The following is a 27274-nucleotide window of genomic DNA, read 5'->3' as shown; positions in this document are numbered from 1 at the left end:
GCACACAATTCAAAGTTGGCACATCTTCGCGGGCCACATAATTTTTCTTCGCGGGCCACATTTGGCCCGCGGGCCGCACGTTGCACACCCCTGATGTAGGCTAACCTACTGTGATACAGAATTTTGTGTCGTGAATATTATTTTGAGGCAGAAATGAAAGACTATCATTAGGCTAAAAGCGAACAGCTGAAATTGTTATATCGTGTTGCAAAATGTGCAGTAGCTTACATGACCTTAAAAGGGCACCATTGCCCCCCTGCTCCTCCGTCCACAGAAAAATCGAGGGCAAGGGGGCATCCGCCTTCCCCCGCCCCCCGCTTCCGGTGCCCCTGGCAATACCAACTACCGTTACCAAGGTTGCTGATAATAATTTGCTTTGCAGCATTGCTGATCAGAAACTCCATTTTTTTAACTACACAAAAAGTGATCTTGATCTTCAAGATCACGTTGTTTCGGTGATCTGACCTTGATCTTCTAGATCTCTAAAACTGGTGATCTTGCACAGTAGCGTAGCGTCTAAGGGGCACGAAGGAACACGTGCCTCCCAAGTCCCAGTCATTTTGTTAGATAAGGATTTGTTACGCAACCTTTATAGGCAGGCCATGACAACGTGCAGCTTAAAATTTGACAGAAGGTCGACCTGTTAGTCGCCAAAATCGCTGATATAAGTTGATAGTTTGAGTCAGGCGAGGATCTATGGGGGGGGCCCGGGCCCCCCTAAAATTTTGTGAGAAATTGTTGAATGGTTTGATATGCTTCTAAACAGCTGATATTAGTCCCACAGCCGACTTAACTTAACCCAGGGGGGGGGGAGAAATTATTTTTTGTTATTATTTAGGTTGAAATTATCCATCGATTATACATTTTAATAGCAACATTTGTTGGAGCTGGCTCAGCTGAAACCAACGCTGAGCCAAATGACGTCAGTTGAAACAATCTAAAACTTGAATTGTTTTATAGTTTTTAGTCTTCATCATAATTTCAATCAATTACCGTAGGCTACAGTGGCGGCTGGTGGCCTCCTGAATTGGGGGGGCTGCAAGGCAGCATATCCAAGAATTGTTGGAGGGCGATATCAGGCGAACCTTGCGGGCGTGTCGCCGAAGGCGACACCCACGGCGGGGGGTCTGGGGGGCCTCCCCCAGAAAATTTTTTACAATTACATTTAATTTGGTGCATTTTGAGAGCATTTTCAAAAGAAATTTGGGAGTGGAATAACAGTCAAAAATGCTGCTGTAGAGCTTGAAAAATACTAATATTTCAAATTTTTATATTCAAAATCAGTGCTAAATACAAATCAAACTATGTTCTATGCACTTCGTCGTTTTCTCAATAGTTCGCTCAGTTTGTTGTCTGCAAATATTTATTGTCGATCGCCGGCATCGGACACGATTGTCCACATACGATCCACACAAAAAAATACACAGAAACAAAAGACAAACAGAAGTACATTCACAGGAATGACGCTGAAGTAAGCAATAAATTTATTAATCAATCGTCCATTTCAGATCATGCGATCCATATCACACAAATTAAACATGCGAAACAAAAATCAATATTCAAAATGAAATATCATACTTAATCTGTTCAAACACCCAACTATAAAAAGAAATTTAAACTTTATCAATCGATGAATGTTGATATCACTGCTGTGCCATAGCAGCCATCAAGGCTAGGTAACGGCATAGCCTACATAGTGGTATTATAATGAAGGAGGTAGTTTGAGTTACGATAGCAGTCATACCTTATCAGGGAATCAACAATAGAGTTTGACGATGATTCACATTACCCAACAAAAAAAAGGCCCTTTTCCGTTGTAATGCATCAAATGTTATATGACATACAATGTTACACAAGACTTGATGTTCACGTAGCCTACGCTATAATGTTTGGGCAAATGGTGAATAATTCTAAATGCATTATTGAATGCAACACGCAAGCGATTAATTCACGTTGGTGATAATTTTCCCATGGTGACATGCATACATTGGGGTACAATAACATTTTTTTATTTTAACTTCACTGGAGCTCTTGTAAAATTTTAATTTATTGGTAAAACAGTATAATGATCGTACTTGTCGGTTTATATCCTTGTCATCACACATTGCCGTGTCAAGAAATACACCCAAGTATCTGACGCTATCTACAGATTTGATTTGACTTCCGTTGAGCCGTGAAATTGGATTTAAATTTAACTTTAAGTGATTAGTTAGAAAATACATAGCAAACGACTTTTTGCAGTTAAAAACGATCTCATTACAAAGTACATAATCTTCGCACACACACAGTATATTGCAGTATACATGTAGTATAACCGTAGCTACATCTTTTTTGGAGCACCCTGCATGTATGCACCCACTGCTCCAGAACTAAAAATGCTTGGAAGTTAACATTTTTTATTCTTTCCTACAAAAATTATCTTTTGCCAGCTGAAGCCAGCTAGCAACCCTGCATGTATCACAATACAGAAGGACAAAGACAAAATCTCAATTCTATCACAAGTATAAATGCCCACTGGATGGCAAGTATAATTCAGTTCAATTCAAATTATTTTTCTTTGACAGAATGCAAAAGAAATGATATTGTAAAAAAGAAATACAGTAACAAAACCAACAAAAGGAAAAGGTGGCAAAACCTTAATGGTTTAAGACGTGCATGAAAGGATCTAATATTGCGGTATATGCATCGATAAATATAGTTAAGCACGGCCACCAAACCTGACACTTTAAAACAAGTAGATGAATTAGTTAAGAATCAGTCGCCTCCTCATTCCAGAAACAATTGGAGCGCCAATTCTTAAAGCAATGAGAACACGACTGAACCTAACATTACAAAAACAAACAAATACACACACACATATTGTAATTATAACCATTGATCTCGCTCAAGCCATAGGTGCCACATTTACTCTTTGCTACACATTACTGAGCATCACATATAAAGGACAGCGGACCTTTATTTATAGATGAATTCCATTCGGCGACTTTTTGCCATGGCAAAATGGTCAATTACCCTCTCGTTGAAATCTTTGGTTTCAGTTATTAAGCGATTTTCTATTGACACCATGGCTAATGCAGAAAGTCTTTCAGTACACAAACACATGGTGCTGCGGGAAAAGGTTTTAATCCTTTTCAGTGATGAAAAGCAACGTTCTGGTTCTGCTGTTGACATTGGAGTGGTAAGTAGAATTTTAGCTAGCTTTATTACTTCAGAAAAAGTTGATTGCATTCCTTCCAGGTTTAGCAACGAAAGCAGCTGCACAAGTCCACTCACTGAATGCATGTCATTTCTAGAATAGAGAACAGACAGCTCCGGTTTGAGCTTGTCTTTGATTAACATAGGGTATGCTTCACAACATTTTTCTAAAGCTTTTTCTGGAAACTGTCTTGCATATTGTGAAGCATTTTTCAAATTAAATAAAGTGCTTGCTTCAAGATGATTGGTGAACTTGAACCTTTCTTGACACTGCATTAAGACAACATCACATACTTCTTTAGCATCAATGATTTGGGATTCAGGCATTCTCCGTGTGGGTGAAGGTGACTCATTGTCTGCAGCAATGCCTTCCCTTATTCTTTGTATTGCTGACAGAAAATTATCCAGAGAGCACTGCACTTTGAATGACTCAAGCTCCACAGACTGCAGCTGAGCAAACAGTATGTCAACATGAGGCATGATTTTCGAAAAGAAATCTAACCAAAACACAAATTTTGGATCTATGAGCATTCGTTTTATACCAGCAGCAGCAAAGCCAGTCACCGAAGAGTTGCTTTGTTCCAAAGTTGAGCAGCATTCTATAAGTGCGTCTTTTACCTCCGATACAGCATTCACCGTCCTGCTTTTAAAATTCCATCGTGTTGCTGATGGGCGAGGAATACACCTTTGAGCAACTTGGTCCAAAGCAGCCATTCTTTGAGGAGATTTGGAGAAAAAACTTGGGATTCCCGAAAGACTGTTAAAAAAGACTCTGACACTGGTATTCTGCGAAGTGGCTTTTTGTATAACCAAGTTTAGCTGGTGTGCATAACAATGGACAAAGTGTGCATTGCTATATACTTGCTTGATTCTTGATTGCACACCATTTCTTGCACCACTCATAGCAGCAGCACCATCATAAGTTTGTGCTACAAGTTTGGATGTATTGCTCCCAAGCAAAACTTTAAGTTCCTGAAATAGGATTGAAGACAGAGCTTCTGCTGTCTGGTTAGCAGGATTAAAAAAAACCCAAAATTTTTCAACAGGCTTCCCATGACTTTCATACCGTAGTACAATCACCATCTGTGTCTTCTCTGAGATGTCAGTAGTTTCATCACACATGATTGCTACAAATTCAGACTGTGATATTTCTTCTTTAATTTTGCTTTTGCAAAGCTCAAGAATCGTTTCCAAAAGCTCATTTTGAATAGTTTTGGATGTACCTTTGAATACCTTTGCAGAATTAAAATGATTTTGGAAGCGTGAGTCAAGATTGGAAGCAAAATCAATTAACCCCATGAACACACCAGGATTTTTTGAGCCTTGACTTTCATCATGTCCCCTTAATGGCAATTCAAATCTGCCACAAAATTTTATACAATCTATAATCTTTGACAATACTGTTCTGTTCTTCGTTACTTCTTCATTATGTTTAGTAATGGAGAGTTGATATCCAGAATCTATAAGTGTAGCAATATTAACTCTGCCAAGCACTGAAAGACTCAAAGTATTGTTCATGTGGAAAGTTGATCTACTATGCTTCTCTGTCTTTCTACTGAGATGTTTCAGGTCTTTCACACCTACTTTGGTCCAGGAATGTTCTTGATCTCCACCAAACAGTAAACAGGGAAAGCAAAAGAAAGCATTTTCACTGTTGCAGCCACACAGCCAGTCATGATCATCATACACATTTCTGTTAAACTTCCTTGCATAAGGGTTACCTCTACTGGTGGATGATTGGGAAATGTCAAGGTTTGGAGTGGGTCTTCCTTGTGCTTTGATGCTAAGTTTTTCTTGCAGAGACAACTGGGAAAACCTAATTTTTTTCAATGACATTACAGAATTATCCATTGTATATAAATTGCAAAATGTTCCAATTAAAGTGTAAATTATTATAGCATAAACCTGTTAAGACAAATGAAATCATTGTCAATTTTTTTAAATGAAGGTAGATTCAGAGTCAAAATAAGAGTATCCATATATATATATATGATATTTTTTTTTTATTTATTTGCATCAGACTCAAGATGAAAGTAGAAACAAAGCAGATACTCAACTCCGAAGAGCTGAGTCGTAATGTACCAAATACAAAGATTGAGTGTAACAGTCTGTTCGCATTAGTTCATATATCCATTGGTTGGAAGACAAGTTACAGCGGGTTACAAACTGATATAATTTTTTACAAATGAAAGCTTGAAAAATGGTGATATTGTTATCAACGAATGCAGAGTTGATGCTGCATCGTCTCTGCAGATTAAACAACATTCTGTAACAATTATTGTATCCAACACGTAAGCGATTACTACTGGATAGAAGATAGTTACACCATAGTTGACAGGCATATAAAGGCATACAATAGGAACGAAACAACACATTTTTAACAGCAATCAAACGTTTGGAAAACCTTGCTTTTAACATGTTTTCAGAACAATACAATGACCGTAATTGTCGTTTCATGTCTTTATCATCAGGTAGAAGCGTTAATTATTACTCCAATATATTTCAAGGGTCTCAAAGCAGATACGATTTTTATTTAAATACCGTATTATATATGATCGGATTATAGCCAAATTTCAACATCTAGGCTTTACGGTATATAAAACACCAACAGTTTTGTTGCAATTAAATATAATGTCATGAGAAACTACATACATTTGACAAACATTGATGAGTTTCTGGAGTCCCTTGACACTTGATGCAAAACAACACAAGCCTTCAGCATACATTAAATGATTGAAGACAGGAGTTGCCAATGCAGCAGCCAACAGAAAGACCGTTTAATTCAGAAGATAAATCATTCATGTAGATGCACTTCTGCAGCATACCGGTACTAGACCTAGAGGGCAGACACTAGTGAAGCACCTAACTTAACTATCTATCACTCCTGACGGATCACTGAGTGGAAACAATTATCGTTCCTTGCCCTAGAAAATACTATACCAACCCTCAGCAGCATGGAGTCACATGCAAAGATCAAAACTGGGCAAAGATCAAAACCCTAACCTTATTCCTAACTCTAACCCTTACCTTAATTAACCCTACCTAACTTTAATCCTAACTCTGGCAACACCTGATTGTAACTATGGCAACAAGTGTGTAAAAATAGCCACTTTGTAATAACAATAATAGGATGGATAAAGAAAACCGGACATAAAAGAAACCCATCCTCAGGCAAAAGCAGGTTTCGATGTGGCCCAGGAGAGCAGGTGTTGAGCTCTTTTTATGGTCAGACTGCACATCACAGTCACACAGTAGCCTAAGACGATTGAGGTTCGAGATCCAGTGTAAGTTATTGTTTCTTGTCCTAGCACTATTGTTTCTTGTCCTAACACTGTTGTTTTCTTGCCCTAGTACCGGTACATCCTATAACCTGTTGAATACCCTAATCCTACAGCTATCACATTTACAGTCATGTCTCATCGCTACTCTGCGAAACAAAACTTAACTTTAAAAAGTCTGTAGAATTATTCGGTTAGGGGGGGGGGCTGTTTTCCATGCAGCCCCAACAGATTCAAAAATTGCTGTTATGTATTCTGTAAAATACCAAAAGAGGTGGAGCTTCAAGGATATTTTTTAGCCAATCAGAGCACTTGAAATCCAAAATCTGGGGCTGCAAAGAATGTTGTCCCAAAGCCATGTTTCCAAACAAATTTTTAAATATTTTAATTTTCAATCCGCAATCCATAAGTGAAAAAAGTAATCGGGTCGGACAAACACAGAGGAAAACATATCTTCCCTTTTTTCTCTTTCTTTCAGGGGGGGCTGCAGCCCTGCAGCCCCATGGCACGAGCCGCCACTGGTAGGCTATATGTCTGCAAACATACAAATATCCAATTGATTCATGGACACTGCATACAGGGTTTTAATTTAAACCAAATTTCAAGTTTACTTTGCATGCTTAGCAATTTTTATTCCAACAAAATTTATTGATAAACATGGCTGTTTTAATGTCTATTTTATAGCATATCGTATATGTCGTAGTATCATTGTTCACAGTGGCGTAGCCAAGAGAGGGGGGAGGGTTACAACCCGCCCTTTGGCACGCGTGTGACGTCACAATATTGAGAATGATGCTTTCAGTCTTTATGTCCCTAAAACAAAGTTTGCCTAATTTTAAGCGAAACTGCATTAAAAGAGCGAGTTTTGCCAATACCAAGCATTCAAACATCTCAGCCAGGAATTAGCAACAAGAAAACATAGAGACTTAGCTTTATTACCGAAAAAATGCCGAAGAAAACATGATCTTATCCTTTTGCTATGCCACCGGACAGCACCATTTTACAGGAATATTTATACCCACATTTTTGTTGAAAATGCTCTCAGAATGCACCAAATTTAAAGTAATTTTTCAAAATTTTTCGGGGGAGGCCCCCCAGCCCCCCGCCGCTGGGTGTCGCCTTTGGCAAACACGCCGTCGGGCTTCGCCCGCCGGCCGTCAAAACCCCCCAAACCCCTGGCTACGCCACTGATTGTTTATATCTGTTTTATCTTTTTTTTACTTTTTAATTCATTTTCAAATTTTCTGGCCTCCCCCAAAAAAGCTCCTGGTTTGAGTAGTACTTAATAAATATAGTCTTTGTGTTTATTTTGTGTGATTTTGAGTTGTTCTTGTGCTATTGTTAGTTGTTACCATTTAAATAACGAACTAGACTTTGGCACTTGTGCTGAAAATCCAAAAAGCGTTTGGCAACACTGGTAATTGAGAAAATTTGTCATTTTTTTAAGGTAAAATTAAAACTTTTGCATTGATTTTAGGTTCAGTGATCACACTTTGGCAATTTGGGTTCTCAAGACTATCATTTCAAAGGGATATAAAGTAAATTTAGCTTAGATTTCAAAATTGAAATTACATTGGCTTGAAGTCAGCCCTCTAGTTCGCACGTTGTCAAGGCCTGCGTATGCAGATCGCTATGGTATACACCTAAATAGTTGGCCTATGCTAAAATGATCTTCAGACAAGGAAAATAAATCTTTCTAAGACGTTGCTTTTCCAAATATGGACAAATCTTAGAAATGAAGATGGTATGGCAGCCCTGGTAATATGTCATGACTCGTATAAATGCAAAGATTTGTTCAAAAACGTTTGTTTCATATGATTTTTTTGACTATGTTTCATAGCGAGTATGGCAAAGAAGAGCAAGTAGATGAAATTATGACAATTATAAGCCATTGTACATGAATTGTGCACAAGTGTTAAATTTGCAAAATAAAACAGCACGTAACTTAGTAACATAATTTGTTAGTCTCAACTGGCGGACCGCGGTCCGAATCCGAACCTTCTGGGTGTTGATGGTGGACCTTAACCTTTTGGAATAATAATCTCATTGCCACGTTTCAGAGCCTTTTTAAACAGATTTCTACTGGGAGGAAACAAAATTTTCTGTAATTATCTTAGTAGCTTAGCCATCAAGACCCCTGGAGACTTTGTCACAAATTCAAGTCGAGATACATTTTACCTAATAAAAATGGTTCGGTACTGGCACTGATAGTTTAACGTTCGTGGTCGTGTATGAAATAATTTCTTGGTAAAAATTTAGGGTGGTAAAAGGATAATAGACCCTCGGCCCCAGAGGCTCATACGAAGAAGAAGAAATAATTTATTCGCCGGACCACTAAAAACATTCAACTTGTCGAACTGGACCTTTGTTAACATTAGTTGAGTAACCCTGGTCTAAAGTTAACTGACAAAGCAACTTTAGCCTAATTGCTGCTCGTAAGTTTAGCTTATAAGCTACATAGCTACCAGCTCCACGGTTTAACATATTATCATAACTATGAATTTTTATACAGATTTTCGCTAACATTTTCTTACAAAGATGAGTTTAGTTTTAAGTTTGTCTTCCAGGAAAGCCTCCAGACTTAGGCTTACACCAGCTGGTCGAAGATTTATATCCGAATCCCATGTGTTGAAAGTTGTTCCGAATTGGAAACGCCAGTAGGAATAAATTATTTTATGAAGTGCTTTTGGTTCCGCATTTCGCATCTCGGGCATCCAAGTAGATACACTGCATCTTCTTTCATACAAAATATTTCAACAATGCCTTGATGCAACAATCAATCACTATTAGTTAGTGGCGGTTTGTGCATTCGCCCGTGAAAGGATTCATTCTCTGCAAGAAATTTGACGTATAAATAATCACTTTCACAGATAGGGGAATATCCAATTGAAAATGCTCGATTTGGAATATCTAGTATTCTATGAGACTTACTGAATGCTTTCCGTAATCCGTAGTCGTCATGAAAGAGTCAGCATAAAGCATCAAATTGTGAAAGCATTGCTAAACTAAGCAAGGGTCCATAAAGAACCTTTAATTGTGGTAACATGAAGCTTAGCTTATATCATACTGTTGTTGCAGGCAAGGCCAGCGTAAGGCAATTCTGCACCCTTATAGGCAAGCTTTAAATTTCTGCCCTCCACAGCTCAACATTTTACTGTAATAAGTAATCAACAAAAGTTATGAGTTTTTTCGGTTTGTTGGTTAAATCGCTTTACAATAGTTAGTAGTAGTTAACAATTGAATGGTATCATCTCACTTTTTATGCTTACTTTATTATTTGTAAGTTTCGTTACCGATTTCGCCATCTTGAGCGCATAGACAGACTCAAGGTATATCGTAGCCACTGGCATTGACGTGGGTGGTCCAGTGAGTAGGCTGCTTGAAGACCGGGACCGGCATCACTTTAGATACCCAGAAAATTGTTGAAAGGCCCGGAATTTTTTGTAAATGTCTTCACTTTGTATTGTGATAGCCGAGGTGTCCTTCCTTATAAAACAAACATCTAACTTTTTCTGGGGAAAAACTATTTAGAGATGTTTTGCTTAATTCAGAAAAGGTCTCAATTACGTTTGGTACCGGGCCCGACCTGTTATTTAAGCGTCCCTCATTGTAGCTACTGAAAGCCATCATTCATGCCTCAAATCAATTCTTTTTTACATTAATTCAACGTTTGTGGACGTTGTGGACAACAAGTAACCTTTTACCCGCAATCTTCAAGTTCTGTATCAACAATCAACCCTTCAACTAACGTTTTGAAAAAACCTCAAGGCTTTTGCAACGACTTTGAAAAAGCCAGTCCGTGTTTCCAGATGAGCCAACCAAACTTGCCAGTTTAAAGCATCAGAGCGAATTTGTTTATTATCTGAATTTGTTTATCATATTGATCGTCAAAACAACAACTGAATATTTACATAAATTCCACGGCTTTTTACTTTGTTAGGCAGAAGGCACTTTTCATATTTGCAACAGAGCACTACACTTACAGCCAGGTTTTAACGTTAAGTGCAAAAAGAAAGCCAAAAGTTTTATACAATGCAAGTATAAACTGCAAAGCAATAATATTCAAAAACAATTATTGGAGCTTTTTAATACTTGTCCAGCAATTTGACAGATATAAGGTAAATGTGAAAAATGGAGAGGCTGTATTTGATTTGCTTAGGGGCTCTTCTCGTAACTTCCTTCACAGATGCCAGAGTTGCACGTAAGTAATTTTTACTTTTTTTGCACGTTTATGTTTCAGATTTAAAAAAAAAAAGTTTTAAAAACACAAACTTTTCCAGCGACCAAAAAACACGAAATATTCAGATTTTTCAAACTGTTGAGAACATTCGATTTTTCACAGTATTGTAATATGACTCGTCCATTCTAAATTACTTTTAAACTGTTGTTTAGTTGAAGGTTGTATACCTGAAGTCAGTTTCGTAGCCGAGTCGTAAAAACGTTTCAGCCACGCTCGAAAATCGGTCGGTTCTACATCGCTCTACATTAGAACGTGCAATTGTGTCTCCGCAACATACGTGGCAAGCCAAATGATGGGCACAGCTTACTCGATGACTTCATGTCTCTTCTGCTGCATTCGTGGCATAGGCGTAGCCAGGGGGGGGGGGGGGGCGAAAGGGGCCATGGCCCCCCCCCAAATTTTCAAAGTTTGCATTCCGAAGTTGAACCCTTTGTTGAAAATATAATATAATTTGTATAAATTTATATTGTTTTTCAAGACATCTGGCTATTAACACCATCCAGGACTTGTTTTAGACCAGTGCTCTTCAACCTTTTTGTCCGTGGTACACCTTTTTTCAATTTTTAATAACTTCGTATTAATTGTGCACTGGACGTAAAAAAACTAATAATTAATTAATTGTTTGTTAAAGTGATTATAGTAGTCTTGAACTGGGCACAAGAAACTACGCATGCAAAAGTGTAAAAAACGTCAAAAAAGAAGTTGATTTAATGGCTAGCTTGTTGTTGCATTGTTTCGGCAAGTTGGACATAACGTGGTGTTAGCTCTTTCTCTATTCCTCTCCGCATTAAAGAATCAATGTCAAGTATCGAGTTTCGTTTGTTTGACTTGATCTCAACAAGACTGGAAAATCCTTCTTCACACAAATAAGTGGTAGGCATCTGCACCAAGACATCAATGGCTTTTTGCGCGAGATTTTTGTATTCAGGAATTTCAAGAAGAGAAACCCAACATTCTGTGTAATCCACTTCTCGGAATGAGTATTTTTGATTTAAATTAGCCCGTAGTTCCAATAATTCCTCATCCTCAGTTGGTTCTTCATTAAATGGTTGGATAATCCACGAGTTTGCTTCCAGACATTGGTCGTTATCTTCAGGAAATTACGTAGTCAAATTGCCGGCAAGTAATTTCAGGTGACCAACAATAAGGGCAGACAAGTTATCTTCAGTAGAAATGTCCTCAAACTCTCAGCTAGACTCTTTCATGTATTGACTTAATACAGGAAAGTCATTGAAGTTCCTCGACAAAGCATTCTCTTTCGAGAGTGCAATTTTCATCTTCAGCGCATTGATCTTGCTAGTGGCAAGCCAAATGGCATAGTGGCAAGCCTTGCTAGTGGCAAGCCAAACCATATCACCCTCTCTCACTTGAAGACTGATGTTCACTTGGTTCAAACGACCAAAAATAAAAGTTTACAAATATGCCGATTGCTGTTTCTGTTGTGACTTCCATTATCACAGATCTAAGCTGTATACCCTTCGTATACCCTTTTCCAGCTGTATACCCTAGCTTTGTTCTGGTATACACTTGGGTATACAGTATACCCGGTTGAAGAGCACTGTTTTAGACACACAGAAAGACACCAATGAGTTTTGCAAATCGTAAATCGCGCAAAGTTTACGCGATTTACGCTTCTTTTAACTAATCTGTGGAAGCAACTTCAGGATCGTAGTTTTTGTGTGGCTAAGTTTTTTTGTGTTCTCTAATTTTAGCCGCAATTTTTGCCCGTTTGTGTGTAACAGCTACCTTTAATAAGTTAATAGCTGTTTATCTGTGTCACGATTTCTTTCTATCTCTTACCAGGAAAAAGACTTGGAAAGGTTCAATAACGTAGTTTAATGGGTCAAACCGAAAAGCAGTCAATTAAATGTCGAATAATTCTACTAGTGAAATGATAATCTGACTTCTTGAAGAACTTTAACGAACGGCTTCTTAAATAACTCTAATTTCTGCATCAACTACCAATCCACAACTCATAGCACAACTCTCATAATCAACTCATAATAATAATCATAATTCTCAGAATCAATATTACACAAACTACACCACTATTTATATAGTTGGTTGTTCAGTCCAGTAACTTCGAGAAGGTAACGTAGTGTTGCATCACACGAACTCATCGTCGGTCACGTAGCATTTAAATGTAAACAACAGAAGTCTCTAGAATGTCACGTAGGGCCGAAGGTTGTAGAAAACACGTTACATACTACAGATTTCGTTATCAGAGGTTACTTTATAGGTCATAACCGATAATAACACATCGCACCAGAATTCCACAACCAAAACAAAACGCTCGTTGAAGATACAAAGCAAGCCATCGCGAGGCATTGCACCTTGATTGTGACAATAAAATACGCCCCCCCTTAGAATATTGTTGCAAACAATATAACTACACAATCAATACAAAACACACCATAAAACAATTAATTACTCAATAATCAGTTCTCATAAGTCTATCGTTGCATGATCTACCAACGATAGCTTTTCTCAAAACAATAGTCACGTTTTCTGCGAAAGTCTCCAACGTCCTCAACATCTTCAGTGCATCGGCGAGCGAGATGACTCATCTTCCTACATCGGAAACATCTCCTCTCCGGACAGTCCTTGGCGAGATGACCTTCTTTATGACAATTATAGCAAGCCTTTTCATCAAAAGGGCAGCTCCTGGCTATGTGTCCAATCTCCCCACATCGGTAGCAGTGGTTGTCACGGCAACGTCTATTTTCCGAATGTCCGCCGTCAGCAACGCACTCCCTGGCGAAGTGTCCGCGTCTACCGCATCTATAGCAAACTCCAAATGGTCGTCGCCTGCCTCTTCTCCTCGGTTCTTCGCGCTCGTAATATCCGTCATCGTGAGATCGTTGCTGATTATCTGCAGAACAATCTCGAGCAAAGTGACCATTCTTGCCACAAGAATAACAAGTAACTTCAGAATCTCTCTCAAAAACATTTCCGATTATCAGATCAACTAAAGAGTTTTGTAAACATAACGCTTTCACAGTCCCACTACAATATGGAGTTTTGATATATATCTTCGCTAACGGTCCTTGGATTGAAGTGTTATTTATCGACATCACAATTCCAGTTTTTCCCGTTAATTGACTGTCTTTAACCAAATCTCTTCTCACCATTATACCCGTGGAACCAGAATCACGTAAAACTTTTACCTTTTTGTTTCCAACTTTTCCATCCACTACTGGCAGGTAATCTTCAGGTATTATTTTTCCACAAACATCTTCATCCGGTTTCTCCTCGTCAAGCTTGGGTTCAGGAATCATTAACGCACAGCCGCACCGATAAACGTCCGTGTCTTCATCTTCTCCAGACTGATTGGATCGGGAAAACGACTTGTCCTTGCATTCCTTCGCTTCGTGTCCTTGCCTATTGCAACGATTGCACCACTTCCTCGATTCCTGATGATTTCTGTTAGTCTTTCTCCGGCAGTTAACAGACTTATGACCTAAGCCATTACAATTAAAACAACGTACTTCTCTTGGAACCGCACCTCCTTTAAAATTATTTGTTTGCTCCTCGTCATTATCGCATGACAACGTTTCTTCAGTCGACAACTTCTCATCATGAGCAACTAAGTACTGTTCTGCCACACTGGCTATTTCTTCTAGATTCTTTGGACTTCTCTCCATTAGATAAACAGACAGATCTTTTGAACATGAATCTGTGAATTGTTCCTTAACTATAAGGTTTGCCAATCCGTCCAATGATTGATCGGCCCCCGAAAGTTCAAACCATTTTAACAAAAGGTTTCTTAAACGTTCAATAAATTGACCTGGGCTTTCGTGTCGTTCAGGCTTTGCCTCACGGAATCTTTGACGGTACCCATGCTCGGTAAAATTGTATCGCTTTAACAGAGCTAACTTCAATCTGTCGTAGTTCATGGCTTCTTCTTGCGAAAGTCTTGAATATACATCAAGAGCTTGTCCCGATAATAACATGCTTAGCTGGGTAGCCCACGTCGACTTCTCCAATTTGGCTATTGTAGCATATCTTTCAAATCTTAACAAATAACTATCCAACTCATCTTTTTCTTCAACGAATGATGGCAAATCTGGACGTCTAACTTGCGCCACAATAACATCTCGAGCATTATCATTAGTAGAATTAGATCGCTCACCAATGTCCAGCTTTTGTCTTTCTAATTCAAGTTTTAACTTTTCCAATTCATATTGCGCTCTTCTTTCTTCAGCTTCTGCTTCGCGCTGCGCTTGTTTCTCTTCAGCTTCTCGTTGAGCTTGTTTCTCTTCTCGTTGAGCTTGTTTTTCTTCAGCTTCAGCTTCGCGCTGCGCTTGTTTCTCTTCAGCTTCTCGTTGAGCTTGTTTTTCTTCAGCTTCGCGCTGCGCCCGCTTCTCCTCTGCTTCAGCTTCAAGTTGTGCTCGCTTTTCCTCAGCTTCAAGTTGTGCAGCTTCAGCCTCACGCTGTGCTCGTTTTTCTTCAGCTTCAAGTTCTGCTTTCCTTATTTCACGAGCAGCTCTTCTATCTTCTCTTTCGTCAGCTTCTCGCTGAGCTTTTTGGTCCATTATCTTGTGATACTCTTCCATCACAAACTGAGACTTCTCATTACCAGTCAGCCCCATTCGTTCAGCCATGCTCCCTAAGTCTTCCATCATCTCATGTTTGACAGTATCCGCCATCTTGACATTAATTTATTATTCTTTCAATAAATCTTCGGTATTCTTCGGTTTTTCGGTTATATTCTTTTTCGGTTTATTCCCGGACGAGCCCCCAGAATGTCACGATTTCTTTCTATCTCTTACCAGGAAAAAGACTTGGAAAGGTTCAATAACGTAGTTTAATGGGTCAAACCGAAAAGCAGTCAATTAAATGTCGAATAATTCTACTAGTGAAATGATAATCTGACTTCTTGAAGAACTTTAACGAACGGCTTCTTAAATAACTCTAATTTCTGCATCAACTACCAATCCACAACTCATAGCACAACTCTCATAATCAACTCATAATAATAATCATAATTCTCAGAATCAATATTACACAAACTACACCACTATTTATATAGTTGGTTGTTCAGTCCAGTAACTTCGAGAAGGTAACGTAGTGTTGCATCACACGAACTCATCGTCGGTCACGTAGCATTTAAATGTAAACAACAGAAGTCTCTAGAATGTCACGTAGGGCCGAAGGTTGTAGAAAACATTACATAATACAGATTTCGTCATCAGAGGTTACTTTAGGTCATAACCGATAATAACACATCGCACCAGAATTCCACAACCAAAACAACGCGCTCGTTGAAGATACAAAGCAAGCCATCGCGAGGCATTGCACCTTGATTGTGGCAATCTGTCTATAAATTTCATACAAATATTCCCTGAAAGTGTTTCCAGAAAGCGCTATAATCCATTATTTAAGTGTAATTTTGCAAAAATTTTCCGGGGGAGCACCCCCCATCAGCTTTATTGCTTCTCTTTCTTAACCCACCAGGAAACGCCACTGCAGATGTCTTAAATTAAACACTTTGTCGTTCTCTTCAATTCATCAAATATTTGGGCCCCCCCAAATTTTTTTTCTGGCTATGCCACTGATTCGTGGTTGCAGTGTACTCCGTGATGTCGCAATGGCACAAAATGAAGTGCGATTATGATGAATATTATTGTTGTGTGGTTTATCCATGTTTATGTTGTTTTTTTTTTTATGCGTGTGTAGCCTACTGTGCACCAGTCCACCGTTCAAAAGACTAAGTTTTTACGTTCTTCTGTCATGTCGGTCAGACATTGCAACAGGGTAGGGTAGCACTTGACAACACGAGCGAGGGCAGCAGCACGAACGCACCAACGAGTAGGAAGGACACAAACCCAGCAAATTGCAGGCAACTTCATCGGAATCAATAAGCGACATGAATAAAGATTTACGTTTACTTTAGACGATTCATGAATTACAACTGCAACATTGTGAACAACATCTGTGTTGTGTACCTTAAACTGTCAAAATTTTCTAGGGGGGGCTGATGCAATTATCGAAAATTCCAGGGGGCTGAGTTAGCTTTAGGGGGCTGCAACCCCTTGAGCACCCCTACTTCCCGCGCACCTGGGCTAGGTGTAAAGCCAGTACACGGGTAGTTAAATTAACAAGCAACAATGAGCATTCAATGAATATCCATGCCTGATACTAATAGCGCAATGCAGGTTATCATAACAAGCTTTATTAAATTACTACCGGTGCCAATTATCATTTTACAACAAACAGAGATAATTCACGATAAATAGAAGTCCTTCTATTGTCAAACGTTCTTTATCAGTGACGTTCAGTGGCTTAAACCGTTGGGAAAGCAACTTGGAAATATGCTGCAGCAAGGTAGTAGGCACGAAGGGCGTAACCGTCGGGCGAAGCCCGAAGGCGTGTTGCCGAAGGCAACACTTCCAGCGGGGGGTCTGGGGGGTCTCCCCCAGAAATTTTTGAAAAACACTTCCAATTTGGTGCACTCTGAGAGCATTTCCAATACAAATCAAAAATAAAAATCTGTCAAATTGTGCTTCGCCTATGTCGTGATCATACATCCATTTAATGTTTAGAAGTCATGAACAATCTTAATTTTAACGTTGCAGGACCAAAATCCAGTGTTAGACATAGAATAATAGCTGTCTAAATATTTAATTCGTCATGAATGTTCATTCTCAGATATTCAGTTAGGCCTACAATACAAAAACTAACACTTAGGCCAAAACATTACAACCGCAAGCAATTTGTACAAAAAGCTGGATAAGTTTGCCTCCTGCGTATAGAAGCTTAACGAACTAAACATTGCATCCGCACCTGAACGTTCATTGGCGAAGTAACGTTATATCAACACTGTAAAAAGGGCAAAGGCATGACTATGAAAGCTAGTAGGCTAAACTACATGGCAAGGAGACATCATAAAACAGCAACAATCTTTTCGCCTTTATGATGCTGTGCTGTGTACCGTGACGAGAGACCATTCTGAGCGTATGACGAGTTAGTCTAGCGAATGTACGCATTGACGTCACCGGGAAAGCAACTCTAACCATAACACATCTGATTGGCTAAGCAGCTGGTGACGTTTTGCAAAACGAGTGAGGATTGGATAAAACGAAGGCGTTTTTTGACGTTTTTGAACCTGGGGAAAGCAACTGTGAAAGTTGCTTCCCTGGAGCCCCAGTGGTTGTTTCTGACAAAAGTGTTTGCGTTAATTGGCATTTATAGGCAAGACATGCGGTTTGGTGAGGACTTAGACTACTCACAAGCGTTACGAGTAATTCTAGTCACGAATACAGTAATTTTCAAGTTAAAATATACGTGATAAAAATAATAAGAAGTTAAATTATATTTTGCATAGTTTTTGCTCAGGTAAGCACTGCTTTCCTTGCTTTCCCTCACCGATCGTCACTGTTCTTTATATATCCCTGAGAAACCTTGGTAGCCTATTTGCAGCAGTCAGTTCTTCAAAGATTTGGTTGTTTTCGCGCATTTTGAAAGTCGGGTGCAAGATTTTTTCTCTCCCGGTCCAAGTCGTTACTTGTGCATTTTTTTTTGCTTTCCATTATTACAGTATTTCTCTATGGGGATATACTTGCTGCTGTTTCTCTTTTTGCGATCTTATCTTTTTACTTCGGAACCTCTTTTATTGCGCTTTTAATTGATAAAGATGAGCTGTTTTATCAGCATCGACAACGCACGGGTACAAAAGAATTGACACGACGAGAAGAGCACAATAGACATAGCCAGGTTAGAGACTTTAAAGAAGCGGCCTGCAACACCCCGGGTGGCAGGGAGCGGCGGGTTTTTGAAGTGGCAATACACCCAGGAGGAAATCCTCCAGGTTAGGTTGCATTGGCCAGGTTGGGGCGTTGAGGTACCTTTGGAAGGAGAGTATGGATCAAAAACTCCTGTAGAACGCGTAGGCAAAATTAGAAAATTGAAACGGGCCTGGAAAACTGGCTTAACTTTCCTCAATGCAAGAAGGTATTGCGGCCTTTGTGCTAATTACAAATGTTCATTTGGCCATCAGAGCAATTTGAGTTTGAGACCTTTGGTTTAAATTATATTGTTTGCTTTCAAGAAAAAATTCATCCAAATGAGTAACCTACCTGCTGCACACTACAAAATACGGTGTCCGACAAATTGTTCGTAAGCAATTGTTCGTAAAGCAATTGTTCCTAAAATTAATTCTTCGTAAAACAATTCTTCCTAAAGCATTTTTTCGTACATGCAGTTAAAATTTGATGTATTCGAAGAAATGCTTTATGAAGAATTGTTTTACGGATTTCATTTTACGAAAAACAGTTTACGAACAATTGTTTTACGAACAATTGCTTACGAACAACTCGCCTATAACCACAAAATACAATATAACTTACTGGTTATTACATTATTAGCAAATATGAGTTTTTCTTTAATACGTTTTCAATTTGTTTCGAAAAGAACTTCAAATGCCCCCCCCCCCCCCCTTCCCTGAGAGAATCCTGCGTATTCTACTGGTTTCAAGGATGATAATACCAGAGCCCTTTGTCCGTTCAAATGGCGAAGAAGATTCATACAAAGACGACCGCTGGAAATAGTGTGATTATGTGCAAAAGTTGGAAATGGCACTAAAAAACTCATAGAATTGCAAAAACAAAAAACCTATTTGTAGCGGCATTGCGTTTCTTTACATTGAAGTTATGTTATTAAACCTGCTAAAAAAATTTGAACGAAATTAGCGTTTGTTTTAGGCGGAACTGTGCGATGTTATACTGGACAAAAAATGTCTGGAGCAATTTCCCAAGGAAACTTGGCGCTCACTCCGTGTCCTGCTGGAGCATGTTCGACTGTCACTGGTAACCTGCGCATGTCAGCGAGTGGAAGATCGATGACAGGTTTGTGGCAAATATTTCAACAACGTGATGAGCTGCAGTCACTGCCGGGCGCGGCTGCCGGGCGCGAGCTGGGCGCGGCTCATAACATGCTGATTTACCACATAACCAGACGAATGTGAACTGATCAGAAATTCAATCCATCGGAGAGCACGTTGCAGTTAAACCGCCATTATGTATTGTATGTAAACAGCAAATAGATGATTTTTGTTGCGTTACGTGCACCATGATTTTCAATGTTCAAAATGCAGTTTGATTTGGTACAACAGACATTGTGAGCAAACCCATAAAAGTCTTATCTTGTGAAACAAGCAAATAAAGCAAAGATTTTATTTTTCAGTTGGAATGATTGTGGGACAATGCGTGTCGCCGGATGTTTGCACCGGCGTCACTTGTCAAAACATCAAAAACTTCCTTCCTTCTAATCTTCCTGCTACGTTTGACAATTGTGACGCTTCCTGTTGTTATGAAGATAGATGTAATGATCCCGATGGAGGCGGAAACAGGGATGTTGTGAATCCCTCTGTTCCACCAACTACAACTTCTGTTCCAGCATCAACCGCATTAATCGCTTTCCCGAACTTCAACGGTAATGTTAAGTTTTATTGCATTGTAACTCAATGAAATTTTGGTAGAGAGGTGACTTTTTTTACCATAGGCAAACATTTGTCAACTCAATGAAATTTGTTTATCGGGTAAACCAGATATTGAATTTAAAACAATAAGGGACAAGCAAAAGTGTTATAAAAAATCGTTTACAATGTCGAGCGTTCTGGTAATTCTTTCGCCTAGTCATGAGTGCAGTAAACTTATGACGTCATGTCATCTTCGAATATCATCAAATTATACAGTAGCCTATTTACTGTACAAACGCACGAATGTGAATGCATGATTTAGCGGTGTACTCCTGGTTTGGTTTATTCCCACTTGGCATGAAGTTTTATGCAAGGTCTACTGATAAAAATGGTAACAACCGTTGTGAAAGTCCGGGACGGGTGAAAGTCTACATTGGAATGGATATGAGAACATACTATTGTGCTTTTTTGTCATATCCTGTTACTGTACATACTTAATTAATTTTTCGTTTATTCTAGGCGGAACCGTGCGATGTTATACTGGACAGAAAATGTCTGGAGCAATTTCTCAAGGAAACCTGGAGCTCACTGCGTGCCCTGCTGGAGCATGTTCGACTGTCACTGCCGATTTGCACATGTCAACGAGTGGAAGATCGATTACAGGTTTGTGGCAAATAATATAGCAGCCTACTGTTGGCCTAATAGGTTGCTAAATAGGTTACTGGATGATTATTCAGCAAAGTTGCTTAGCTTTCAACATTCCAATAAAGCAAAGATTTTATTTTTCAGTTGGAATGGTTGTGGGACAATGCGTGTCGCCGGATGTTTGCGCCGGCGTCACGTGTCAAAACATCAAAAATTTGCTTCCTTCTAATCTTCCTGCTAATTTTGACAATTGTGACGCTTCCTGTTGTTATGAAGATAGATGTAATGATCCCAATGGGAGCGGAAACAGGGATGTTGTGAATCCCTCTGTTCCACCAACTACAACTTCTATTCCAGCATCAACCGTTTTTCCGAACTCTAATGGTGAGTTCATTTACAATTCCATTCGATAAACTTGTTCATCGAAAAACTTAGAAGCTGACTTTACAGCCGTAAAGGTTTCGTATCATTCTTCCTGTCACCAGTTTATCCAAGTTAATGCACTATGTTAATGTACTATGTTAATGCACAATAGTTAATGCACTATGTTAATGCACAATAGTTAATGCACTATGTTAATGCACTATGTTAATGCACTATAGTTAATGCAGTATGCCTAACGTATTTAGAAATTTATTTATTCGTATTCGTTTATTGATCAGATCCAGATATAGCAATACATTCCAGTTTAAACTAACAACTAAATATGTCAATTAGCTGACTGATTGCCGGAAGCATTATCTTAAAATGAGAAAACTTTTTATTCTGGCACTCTGGCAGTTTTCCAATGTAAAGGCTTTGACCTATTGACGTAAGGCCGGCTCGGTTACCTAGACGGATGGAATAAAGTTTCCGATTGTTGAAGTGTTGCTGCCCATGAATTATTCCATTCACTATACGACATTAGATGCCATCGAGTGGAGCGCAGTACTTAATAGGCGTTGCTCGAGCGCACACCCCCAACATCGAACCAAGGCCTCTCGGCCTTGTGGTTGCACAAAGTCAAGCGCTTAACCAACTAGTTATCTCGGCTACTGTAATTCATCAATCTCCGCGTCCCAACAGGAAAACAGCAAAGCAATCATACGGACGACAAGTCAGTTGCCACCCGAAAGGAATGTTAGCATAGATTAGTATATTTGAACATAGTAACAGCATATACACAGTAATAAAGAAAATAATTACACATACAAAAATTTGCAAAAAACGTCATGGGCCTATTATTATTGAGCTGGCCAAGATAATAGGAGATGTTCTACTGGTGCAAATTGAGCTAAACTATCACAAGATGTATACAGTGACAATTTGCTTTTATTCCGACGTTTCGTCAATCAGACACGACTGACTTCTTCAGGGGCTAGACCAGGTAGTGACTACCTGTCTAGCATGGCAAAACACAGGACCATGTTGTTGAAACCAACTAAACACGCAAAATGAAAATTCAACTCTAGACAAAATTATCGCGCGCAAAGTTTGAATTAAGTTAGAAAAAAGGAAAGATTTAAATTATAACAATTAACAACCCAGACAAAAATCTGTCATTTTTACATCTACCCAACGTCCGCAGACGTTGAATCAATGTAAAAATGATGGATTCTGCTGTCAAGGAAGAAACTGAAATACTGACAAGAGAGGAGGATGAACGGCATGAGTCATGATGAAACGAGTTTAAAAAACGCACTACTGCACAGTTTTACAATCAGCGTGAAACCAATTTAAAAACGTAAAATAACCACTTACAATAGTTTTTTGTAGATAGCAGGAAAAGAGACGCCATCATTGCGATTCATTACATGAGGCTTTTGATTGATGAATCCACTTTCAGAAAACATTCGCTTTCTATAATCACTTTCAACTTTTAGAATTTTAGAATTGCTCCAAGTTATTCTATGGTCTGAAGTTATGGCATGCATGCAAGGAGCAGAATGTTCCGGGCGTTGATATTTGAAAGCTCTTTTGTGTTCATTAATGCGAGATTTAAGATCTCGTTTTGTTTGGCCAACATAAATTAAATTACAATCATCACAAGAAACTTGGTACACCAAACCCGAGATTTCGCTTTGTTTCAAGGGGTCTTTTAAAGACGGCAAAAATTTACTTATTTTCAAGAAAGGTTTCAAAGCGACTTTTACACCAATTTCATTTAGGATACGCCGAATATTTTCAGAAACTCCCTTGATATAAGGTAAAGAAACAAAAGACTTATACTGGGTAGATGGAAGTGCTAAACTTTTTGGTTGTCGTTGGCAAGCATGCTTTCTTGGAAATCCATTGAGGCGCAGCGTTTTGTGTAATGCTTTGTTCTGTCGTGAACGTTCATGCGGATCTGTGACATGTGTGTCAATGCGGTCATACAAAGTTTTAGCTACAGTAAGTTTTTGATGTTTTGGATGGTGTGAATTAAAATTTAAATATCTGTCAGTGTGTGTGGGTTTTTTGAAAATTGTAGTGGTCAACGTGTTTGTGGCATTGTGACGAATAACTAAGACGTCTAAAAAAGATATGGAGTTGTTTTTTTCGTCACAATGCCACAAACACGTTGACCACTACAATTTTCAAAAAACCCACACACACTGACAGATATTTAAATTTTAATTCACACCATCCAAAACATCAAAAACTTACTGTAGCTAAAACTTTGTATGACCGCATTGACACACATGTCACAGATCCGCATTAACGTTCACGACAGAACAAAGCATTACACAAAACGCTGCGCCTCAATGGATTTCCAAGAAAGCATGCTTGCCAACGACAACCAAAAAGTTTAGCACTTCCATCTACCCAGTATAAGTCTTTTGTTTCTTTACCTTATATCAAGGGAGTTTCTGAAAATATTCGGCGTATCCTAAATGAAATTGGTGTAAAAGTCGCTTTGAAACCTTTCTTGAAAATAAGTAAATTTTTGCCGTCTTTAAAAGACCCCTTGAAACAAAGCGAAATCTCGGGTTTGGTGCACCAAGTTTCTTGTGATGATTGTAATTTAATTTATGTTGGCCAAACAAAACGAGATCTTAAATCTCGCATTAATGAACACAAAAGAGCTTTCAAATATCAACGCCCGGAACATTCTGCTCCTTGCATGCATGCCATAACTTCAGACCATAGAATAACTTGGAGCAATTCTAAAATTCTAAAAGTTGAAAGTGATTATAGAAAGCGAATGTTTTCTGAAAGTGGGTTCATCAATCAAAAGCCTCATGTAATGAATCGCAATGATGGCATCTCTTTTCCTGCTATCTACAAAAAACTATTGTAAGTGGTTATTTTACGTTTTTAAATTGGTTTCACGCTGATTGTAAAACTGTGCAGTAGTGCGTTTTTTAAACTCGTTTCATCATGACTCATGCCGTTCATCCTCCTCTCTTGTCAGTATTTCAGTTTCTTCCCTGACAGCAGAATCCATCATTTTTACATTGATTCAACGTCTGCGGACGTTGGGTAGATGTAAAAATGACAGATTTTTGTCTGGGTTGTTAATTGTTAAAATTTAAATCTTTCCCTTTTTCTAACTTAATTCAAACTTTGCGCGCGATAATTTTGTCTAGAGTTGAATTTTCATTTTGCGTGTTTAGTTGGTTTCAACAACATGGTCCTGTGTTTTGCCATGCTAGACAGGTAGTCACTACCTGGTCTAGCCCCTGAAGAAGTCAGTCGTGTCTGATTGAAGAAACGTCGGAATAAAAGCAAATTGTCACTGTATACATCTTGTGATAGTTTAGCTCAATTTGCACCAGTAGAACATCTCCTATTATTTAATTTAATGCCTGGTGAACAGCCTCATTCAATTTTCAGCTGGCCAAGACTTAATGCTTCTTGCATTGTGCTTTTTGTAAACAAAACTGGATTCTTTGCACACACAAATAACAATGAAAAGGCCATGACACAATCAGTTTTAAAAAAAAAAGAAAAAAAAAAAAGAGAAAAGCAGTGACGTACACAGTAAAGGAGGAGAATGGGTCATGTCTTCCCTCTTTAAAATTTTAAATGGACAATTAAGTCTAATAAAATCGGCGAAGGCTCCTGGACTAACTGAAGTCACTGTGGAAATGATACGCGCAAGTGAAGAGACAGGATTGAAAGCAATGCAGGAAATCAGTCAACGTGTGTTAGATGGAAAAAGATGACCAAGTGAATGGAAGACAAGCGGGATGATACCCATTTTTAAGGGAAAGGGTGATGTAATAAATTGTGGGTCAAATAGGGAAGTAAAAATATTAGAGCATACAATGAAGATAGTGGAAAAGATGTTGAAGAGTGGGTTAAGATCCTTACTGAACTTGGACGAGATGCAGTGTGGATTTATGTCTGCGAAGAAAACGACAGATGCTGTATTTTGTTTAGAGAAGGTTCCTAGAGGAATATCAAGACAAAGGAAAAAAACTTGTATGTGTGTTTCGTAGACATGGAAAAAAGTTCCGAAAAGACTTTCGAGTTCGTAAAGAGTGATGAAATGAGCACCGAGAAAAAAGAAGTACCAGAGGCATCGTGTAAGCAATGTTGAGTTTTTATGACAGTGCAAGAGTTCATATTGAATCTGTCCTCTCAGACAAGTTTTATGTGAAGGTCAGTGTACGTGTACACCGGGGTTCTGTCTTCTCTCCTCTAATCTTTGCCATTGTGATTGATGTCATTACCGAAGATTCATTGATGGAGATACTGTACGCTGATAATTTGGTTTTGTTGAGTGACACAATGGAAGACCTGAGAGAGAAATTTGAGCAGTGGAATGAGTCAGTGGAATGGAATATCATAAAGATGGTAATAAATGGAACAGAAGGAGAAATCATATTGAGAAAAATCGGCTGTTGTGGCGCATGGCGAAGAAGAGTCATGAAGAGTGAAAAAGGCGCCTCCCATAAATTTATGGTTGAGAGGCAACAAAAATGGCTATTACAAGTGGTGTTTCAAAAATAAAATACTTCTCGAAATAGATTTAGATCATTTAATTTAAATGGACTTAAAGAATGCCGACAGCGAAAAACAGCCCACCTTGTTCTTTCCCGCAAAACAGCAGCTGATCGCACGGCTTTCTTTGGAACGAAAATTACTACTGAGATGCGCACGGCACGCAAGCTCACACACTGCTTTACTTCCCGCGCGTGAGGCACAACTTCAAAAACTCGTGATAGCGAAAAAGCGAATGCGAGGTTGAATGTTTGGTTTTGTTGGTTTTGAATGTTTATCCTCGGACTGACAAAGCCTTGATTGGTTATTCCTGGTAGTTACGCGTACTTGTAGAGGCTCTTGACGCAGAGCCGGTTACCGAGATTGGCAGCGTAAAGACTCCGATTGTTGAAGTGTTGTTGCCGGGGAGGGAAATATTCCATTCACTAGGTACCGCTGAATGGAGAGCAGTCCTGAAAGTGCGTTGCTCAAGCGCTTACCCCGAGAGTCGAACTTTCGCCGCGTGATCTTGAGCCGGACGCGTAACCACTGAGCTAACGGGGCGGAGTTACCCAACTTTACGAGTTATCCAAACGTCCGTTGCATTTTTTGTTACTTCTTCTTCTTTTGTATGAGAGGTTGTTTTTTTGGACTACATTTCATTTGGGTCAAATGTCCGGGCATTATTCGAGCAGCCACTTGATTGTAGAATTCTCCAGCGTTGATAAGGCCAACTGCTCTTGGAGGAGTAAACGTCGGGCAGTGGTAGAGGATGTGATCTGCTGTCTGTTTCTCTGCACCACAGTTGCATTTCGCAGATGTTGATAGGCCTCATTTGTGCATCAAGGAAGCGAAGCGCCCAACACCCGTGCGTTGGCGATTCAACCGTACCCAGGCAGGTCGTCTGAGCTACTTTCCTGATGGCATGGGTCTAGCGTCGGGGACAAAGGTGTGGAGTCTGGAGGTGTTGTCTGTCCACTCCTCTTGCCAGGTATTGGCGATCCAGGATGAGGCACTGATGTTGTGCTCCAGCAAGGATTGTGCTTGAACGACAAAGAGGCCTCTCGATTTGAGGCGTTTATTACCGATGTGGTGATGTAGCTGTGGAGCGCGTGGTGTGGCTCCAGTGACCGGCGAGCCAGGGAGAGTGTGGCAGCTTTGCGGCGAAGCTCAGCAGGGGCGATGCCTGAAAGAACTGGTAAAAACTCAGTAGGTGTAGGTTTCAGGTATCCGATACAATACGCGAGGCATCGTTGATGGGTTTGTCGAGCAGCTGAGTATGAGCACTACGACACCATACAGGGGCGCAGTGCTTTGTTACTTCAAACATGAAATCGATTTCATCAAACTTTATTGAGTTGAAACTATAACACAACGAACAATTACGTGAATACAGCTTGAAGAAAAAATGCATTTTTCAAAACTGTCATCCGTGTTTTGCTTCAATAAGCACTGTATTGATACATCTGTAACATGTACCAATCATACAACAACAATTATGAGAAAACTGCACTATTCGATAAAAGACTGGCCACTCCCACTAACAAAAGGGAAAACACTTCGCCGTTGTTAACGCTTTGAAGGTAAGTAATTAGCAAAAGGAGCGAAACC

The 27274-nt window shown here is 39.2% G+C and overlaps 1 protein-coding gene across 1 annotated transcript in view; it reads left to right on the top strand.

The window, feature by feature from the left end:
- Positions 1 to 10572: 10572 nt before the first annotated feature.
- The window catches only part of LOC145783016 (uncharacterized), a 37808-nt gene continuing 21106 nt past the window's right edge, over positions 10573 to 27274 (top strand). Inside the window, exons 1-5 of the mRNA XM_082594776.1 lie at positions 10573 to 10674; positions 19416 to 19559; positions 19897 to 20145; positions 20651 to 20794; positions 20921 to 21160. Of these exons, the coding sequence (XP_082450902.1) occupies positions 10605 to 10674; positions 19416 to 19559; positions 19897 to 20145; positions 20651 to 20794; positions 20921 to 21160 (847 nt within the window). The 5' untranslated portion in view covers positions 10573 to 10604. The remainder of the gene's footprint in view (positions 10675 to 19415; positions 19560 to 19896; positions 20146 to 20650; positions 20795 to 20920; positions 21161 to 27274) is intronic.

The sequence above is a fragment of the Aplidium turbinatum genome, chromosome 14, assembly GCF_918807975.1.
Source record: "Aplidium turbinatum chromosome 14, kaAplTurb1.1, whole genome shotgun sequence".
Classification (NCBI taxonomy): domain Eukaryota; kingdom Metazoa; phylum Chordata; class Ascidiacea; order Aplousobranchia; family Polyclinidae; genus Aplidium; species Aplidium turbinatum.
This window is presented reverse-complemented; position numbering and strand designations above follow the sequence as displayed.